At 36.8% G+C, this 7,352-nt stretch overlaps 1 protein-coding gene across 6 annotated transcripts in view; it reads left to right on the top strand.

Moving 5' to 3' along the window:
• Positions 1-280: 280 nt before the first annotated feature.
• The window catches only part of fat3a (FAT atypical cadherin 3a), a 39,015-nt gene continuing 31,943 nt past the window's right edge, over positions 281-7,352 (top strand). For all 6 annotated transcript variants that reach the window (XR_015711820.1, XM_087794991.1, XM_087794990.1 and 3 more), the window contains exon 1: positions 281-3,575. Coding sequence is in view for 5 of the 6 variants with exons in the window: in XM_087794991.1 (XP_087651117.1) it covers positions 281-3,575 (3,295 nt within the window). In the remaining variant the exon portion in view is untranslated. The remainder of the gene's footprint in view (positions 3,576-7,352) is intronic.

Genomic DNA, 7,352 nt, shown 5'->3' with positions numbered 1-7,352 from the left:
TTCATAAGATTATGCAGGCGTGACCTACAGGTTAGTAGTGTGTTTACCACACTATACATACACTTTTTTCCCCCGAATAGTGCAGTTTGTTTTTCGTAGAATTCATGCTATGTTGTGGATGTTTCTAATCTCAAAGTAGTCTCGGACACTGACAAACGCTGTGAAGTGGTTTCTGTGATGTACAATGTATTATTTGTGCTTCGATTAAATTGCTTCGTGAATACTTACCTAAAATCTAAACTGTTTCTCTTCTTCTCCCTTAGGTTGGAGTGATGATGTGATGGCCATGAAGATGGGCCCGTGGACAGTCAAGCAAGCTGCTCTCCGCGGTCTTGTTTTGCTACTGTTGCTTCTCATCAAGACACCTCTCTGCTGTGTACTCTCTGTTGGAGGAAGTCTTCAGGATGGATTTCCCTTTGCCTTTAGCCAGGCTGTCTACCATGCAACAGTATATGAGAATTCAGCAGCCCGGACCTATGCCAACAGTCAAGATAAAATGGGCATCCACCTTTCCCAACGCTCTTGGGAGATCCGCTACAGAATCACGTCGGGAGACGATGAAGGCTTCTTTAAAGCTGAGGAGTATGTGCTCGGTGACTTCTGCTTCCTTCGCATTAGGACTAAAGGTGGAAATGCTGCAATTTTAAACCGAGAGATTCAGAATAATTATGTTTTGACTGTAAAGGCCACAGTCAAAGGAGATTCTCTTTTAGAGACATGGACTAAAGTCAGTATCCAGGTCCTGGACATGAATGACCTGCGACCCTTGTTTTCACCAACCACTTATTCAGTGACTATAGCAGAGAGCACTCCTCTAAGGACTAGCATAGCACAAGTAACAGCCACAGATGCTGATATTGGCTCTAACGGGGAATTTTACTACTTTTTCAAAGAGAATACTGAGCTCTTTGCAGTTCATCCAACAAGTGGAGTGGTTTCCATCAGTGGAAATCTCAACATTGATGAGCAGAAACGCTATGATTTAGAAATTTTAGCAGTGGACAGAGGCATGAAGTTGTATGGAAATAATGGTGTCAGTAGCACAGCCAAGCTCTATGTCCATGTTGAGCGTGTCAATGAACATGCTCCTACCATAAAAGTAATTACCCACATTCCCTCACTACTTGACAAGAATTCAGTATACGCTGTAGTCATAGTGTCGGATCAGGATGATGGTTTAAATGGTGAAATAGACTATGTGGAGATAATAAGTGGAGACCCCACTAAGCAGTATTTTATAAAAAGATCAGGTGATGGAGAATTTGCTTTAAAGTCTTCCGGTTTTATTTCCTGGGAGACATTTCCTTTTGGATGCAACCTCACTTTGCAGGCTAAAGACAAAGGCAATCCCCCTAAATTTTCTTCAGCTGAAGTTGTTCATATTTTATTTCCAAAATTGCAGACAACAGAAGTCAAGTTTGAGCGAGAGCATTATGATTTCCACCTAAATGAAGTTTCACCGCCTGGCACAATTGTTCTGGCTGTCAAAATAAACCCTGAACCAGATGATGCAGAGTATATAATAACGCCTTCAGCAGATTTAGGGTTCTTCCAAATAAACAAATATACAGGAGTAATATCTACCACTCAGTGGTTTACTGAGTCAGCACAGAACATCTTTAATCTACAGGTCTGTGAAATAGAAAGTGGCTTAAAGGTCATGGTGCTCATCACCATCGACGATGCTAATGACAACACACCAACATTTTCTCAGCCATCATATGAGATATTTATCAACGAGAGCTGCCCCATTGAGACAAGCTTATTAATGGTTTCTGCCACTGATCGGGATCGAGAAGAGAATGGATACATCACCTATAGCATTCCAAGAATTCAACCATTGCCTTTCAAAATAAATCAGTTCTCAGGTGTTATTAGTACTACCAAAGAACTGGACTATGAATCATCAATAGAGAGCTTTGCGTTTGTAGTGAGAGCATCTGACTGGGGTTCACCTTATAGACGAGAGAGGGAGGTCAATGTTACTGTTCATTTGGTGAATGTAAACGACAACAAGCCATTATTTGAGAGAGTTGCTTGTCATGGAGTAATCTCGAGTGATCACCAAATTAAAGATGTCATAACCACAGTGTCTGCAATTGATATAGATGAGCTGGAGCTTGTGAAATACAAGATTATCTCAGGTAATGAAAAAGGCTTGTTTGACCTGAATCCAGATTCAGGTGTTCTAAGATTGCAACGCCCCTTGACATCAGAGAACAGTGTCTTCAATCTGTCAATAATAGCAACCGATGGGGAGCATTTATCTGAGCCAATGTTTGTTAACCTCTCAGTTGCCCAAGGGGAACCCCTGAACAAAATTGTTAACTGTAAGGAAACAATGGTAGCCCAAATTCTAGCAGAGAAGTTACTAAAAAAGTCCAAAGCTAACACCAAGGCAAAAGTAGAGGATAGATTTATTGATCTTTTTTCAGTCAATCGACACACACCTAGGTTCGCCACATCATCTCCAAAACACATTAATGTCATGGAAGACCTTTCAGTTGGATCAAGTGTGTTTCAGATCAGTGCCTATGATGGAGACACAGGCTTTAATGGTCAGATCCTGTATGCTATTTCAGGTGGAAACATTGACAGTTGCTTTACTATCGACATTGAGAGCGGACTCATGACCGTCTACCTGCCCATGGACAGAGAAAAAAGAGACAGCTATCTTCTCAATATAACAATTTATGATCTTGGTCTGCCACACAAAGCTAACTGGCAGTTGCTAAATGTGATCATAGAAGATGCAAATGATAATTCACCACAGTTTTTGAAGGAGGGAAGTTATGAAATAAGTATACCTGAAAATACAGCCATAGGGACAGATGTCATCCAGGTGGAGGCAACTGACAAAGATTTAGGACTAAACCGAGTTATTTCTTACGCTATACTGTCCAGCACCACTCAGTTTGCAATCAATTCTTCAAGTGGCATTGTGTTCATCACTGCGCAGCTCGATAGAGAGACGATTCCGACTTTTCACTTAAAGATTGAGGCTTGTGACAAGGCTGTGAAAAATCCAAAGTGCTCTGTAAAAACATTGAAAATCACACTGGAGGATGTGAATGATTGCCCGCCACTCTTTATCCCAAGTATGTACAAAGCCAGAGCCCTGGAGGATCTTCCCGTTGGAACAGTCATCGCCTGGTTAGAAACTCAGGACCCAGACCTGGGATTGGGAGGCCAAGTACGCTACTCTTTGGCCAATGACTATAATGGATGGTTTGAAGTCGACAAATCCAGTGGAGCGATTAGGCTATTGAAAGAGCTGGACTACGAGATGCAACAGTTCTACAATCTGACTGTTAAGGCCAAAGACAGGGGAAGGCCAGTGTCTCTTCTGTCCATGACTTATGTGGAGGTGGAGGTGCTGGATGTGAATGAAAACCTCTACGCTCCCTACTTTTCACAGTTTGCTCTGACTGGATTTGCAAAAGAAAATGCCCGCATTGGAACTACGATTCTTCAGGTCACTGCTAATGATGAGGATGAAGGCAAAGATGGAGAGATCCAATACTCCATCAGAGATGGAAGTGGACTTGGACGCTTTGCCATTGACGAGGAAACGGGTTAGACACTATTTTTGATGTATTATTTCTGTGACAGTATTTTCATTGGATTAGATTTCATTTTGTAATTTTAATTAATTTTAGTTTAGATTAGATTTATTATTATTTATTTTCGATTTTGCCAAGAAATAAGAAACACACATACATACATATATGTACATGAATACAAGAAAATAATAATAAAATAAAATAAATACATTTTACCTTGTAGAATATATTTTCCACTGTATCCAGCAACTGTAATGGCCCTTGCTCATGCTAAAATCAGAATGTTTGACATACAAAATATGTCTTATCTATACCAGTGCAACATAGACGAAGGTACAGATATGCTGAATCCTTTGGAACACTGCAGCCCAAAATCTCATCGCAAATATGAATGAAATCCTTTCAGAATTTTTTAAAATTAGAACATAACAAGAAATGTTTGTTTGATTGAAACTCCCGCATTCACACTGTCTCCAGCAACATTGTTTAATTATTTGAATTTGAATGATTTTTCCATCCAAATTCTCTCCATCATGCATGCATGTTGATATTAGTTGTTTGGTACAAATGGAGTGCCAATCATCCACAGACAACCCAATATGATATATTTCTCCTTTTCTCTCTTTAACGAGTGAATTCTTTCATAATTATAATGATTTAATCTGTTTGCAAGTCTCTTATTTTGATTAGTTTCAATTTTTTCTGTTCAAAGACGTCTTGCCAGAATTATTGTAGCCTTTGTTCCAGATTTGTAAAATGTTTGTTTTGAATTTTTTTTTTTTCTAATTCATCCGATAAAGATAATCTATTTGTCCTTTTTAAATCCATTTACCTCGGTTTCAATCTGCACTACATTACATTTTTTTGTATTTTTTTTCCTGCAAAAATCTTTTTATGTTAGATATTATTTTTTGCCATATTCCCATAACAACTTCTAATGTGTCCCATACTTGTTGGTGTCACATCGTTTGACTGATTATCCTTAACACAAACACTTCTTTTTTATTTCTTTGACAGTTTATATATTATTTAGAATGCTGGTATTCATTCTCCAAACAGTGTTCTTTGTTGTGCGTTTTATATCAATTATCAGATAAATTGTGTTATGATCTAATAGATCGTCTCTATCTGTTAAGCATTCTTTCACCTGATATCTTTCCATATCGTACAGTCTAATCTGGACTGTACGTTATGTGTGAGGTGAAGTGACTAGAATCCCTTTCTGTGGGATTGAGACTCGTTCAGACGTCAAATAAACTGGCTTTACAAGTTAATATATAAGTAAGTTAAACTGCCTTGTATCTATTTGAGTTTCTCTTTTTCCTGCTGGTCGTAACAGCCAAATGCTCAGTGATCAAGACACATCAGGGAAATTTATATCCTCCACTTTTTCAAATAATAAAGAATTCCTAATAAAGAAAAAATTAACTTTCCACATGTAATCTGTTTAACATTGAATTTTCTTTGTGAGTCTAATTAATCCATAAAACAAATATTAAACTCATCCTTTTGCATGTATTAATTGCATTAAATCAAGATGTATGCATATGACAGTGGAAGAAACGTTTCCACGTCATACACCAAATATGCATTCAAGAGCAAGGAATTTTTAGAAAGATGTTCCGGCACAATCATGGCTTAAGAGTCACACACACTACAGTAAGGGCAGTGAACACCACAGTAAGGTTAATTGTTTGCCCAGTCAGTTTCTTTTTTATGTATGTCCAAGATCATGCCTTTGAAATGATCACAACATTTTATTTCATTATTATAATATACAAAATGATTTGGTTTTAAAAGTTTAGGCTTAACTGAGTTAGTAGTGTAACAGGATTGAGATCAAGACTCAGGTTAAGTTAAAATTCTTCATTTTTTAATCAGTCCAGACCTTTGTACTTTGATCCAATGAATTAGTAGAGCAAGCCAGGTTACTAATTGGTTAGTTGAATGAACTGAGCGTCAGATGATACTTACGCTCAGTTCATTCAATACATTACATTATAATACATTTTCTATGTCGCTTAATCCCTTATAGGGGAAGTGGGGGTCTTAAACTCTAAAAGTTTTCTCCGTTTTTATTTTTAATATTAATATTTAAAATGTCTAAATAAGCATTTTCTCAATAGTTGTTTTTTAGCTGTAGACAAAAGGACTTCTGTAGGTTGTGTGATTAATAAGTGATTAATAATTTCACTTCTAGTAATTGTTGCATTTAAAAAGCATTTCATCTTCATGATTCAGTTCATATAAACATCTCATTATTTAAACTATCTCAGATATTTCCTGGTACTCGAATAAAAGTAGAGTTTTTTTTTTGTTTTAATAAATAATTAATAACTATACAATATATTTTTAAGTAAACATACATCTGCTGAAATCCTCAGAAACATGGCTCATACGTAAGATGAAAATGGATAAATGAAACTGAGGAAAAAGCTATTTTTTGCTGTTGTTTACCATAAAGTTTTTTTTTTAGCGTATGATCCCGCAATCAAAGCGATTACTCAATTCTTTCCATTTATCTTATTTTTATATATATGCTTTTTTTTATTAAATTCCATGTATCTTCTTATCCTCCCATTCAATTTGTTTATTTATCATGCAGCAAGTCTAGGATCAAAAAGTCTAGGATCAAAGTCAAAGAAAAATTGATCATAATAGATGACATTCTAGCCCAGAAGAGACAAAGTAGCCAGACACATGTAGAAAATACACCTTGTTAATAAATAAGGTTCGCAAAGTCCTTAGACATGAAGAACAAGAGATGGTCTTCTGTCAGTCCCTCCATGTCTACGTCAGCAGAACCATGATTAACAAGATCACCAGATGGCGGCAACTGCCTACTTTTACATATCATTAGACTCTCGACTTCATCAGCCAGCATTATATAAGGTTGAAGGAGAAGGTGTTGAAAGTAAGGTGTTCATTCTGTGCATGGCTTTTTGGACATGATGACTTTAGCAATTAACTTTGGTAAAAATGAAAAAGTATAATCCGTCAGTGAAAGATTTAGAGTGATATTGATAAAATCCCTGCGTAATCCTCCACATTTCAATTCATGTTTTTAACCCTTATGTGACCTCAGGGTCAAGGTGACCCGAAGGCCCCAAAGCAAAGGTGTCTTCCAGAAATACATATGCAGAGGTGGAGGTTGTTACCTTGACCAAGAGACAACACACAGGATACCACAAACACATTTGTTGTCAGGCCTTTGGGTCACATTGACCCTGAGAAAACCGGGTTAAATATATTTTGATACACTACTGATGTATTCGTCCCAAATTTACATCCCCCCATCAGCTCCCATGTCACTCTTAACATTAACCTCATGAATACCATCTAATGGCACAATGGACAGTTTAACAATAAGTTGGATACAAAAAGGCAGTTTTGCAGCATTACCTATGAATATAAATATAGGTAGGCGAGGAAGCAAATATTGCATTTTTTGCAAGAATACTTGATTAAACACTATGTATTTTTTAAAAAGCATTGAATATATTATATGAATAATTAGTCTCAATAATCTGGAAAAACGACTCATGACTCAAAACTCAAATTAAAGATAATGAAACAAGGTTACTTTAGGGAGTCCATACATGCTTTTTAAACTTGGTGATATACAGTACATCTCCTGGAGAAGAACGTTATAGAAGAGACTCAAGTTAATAAAGAGCATGAAATGTCATATTAAAACAATTTGAAGACAGTAAATGCAACGTTATTTAGAGTGAAACTTTTATTTATCCAAGTTCTGGTAGAGGTCTGTTATGGTCCAACTGGAAAACA

The sequence above is a fragment of the Callionymus lyra genome, chromosome 7 (assembly GCF_982586985.1).
Source record: "Callionymus lyra chromosome 7, fCalLyr1.hap1.1, whole genome shotgun sequence".
NCBI lineage: Eukaryota > Metazoa > Chordata > Actinopteri > Syngnathiformes > Callionymidae > Callionymus > Callionymus lyra.
This window is presented reverse-complemented; position numbering and strand designations above follow the sequence as displayed.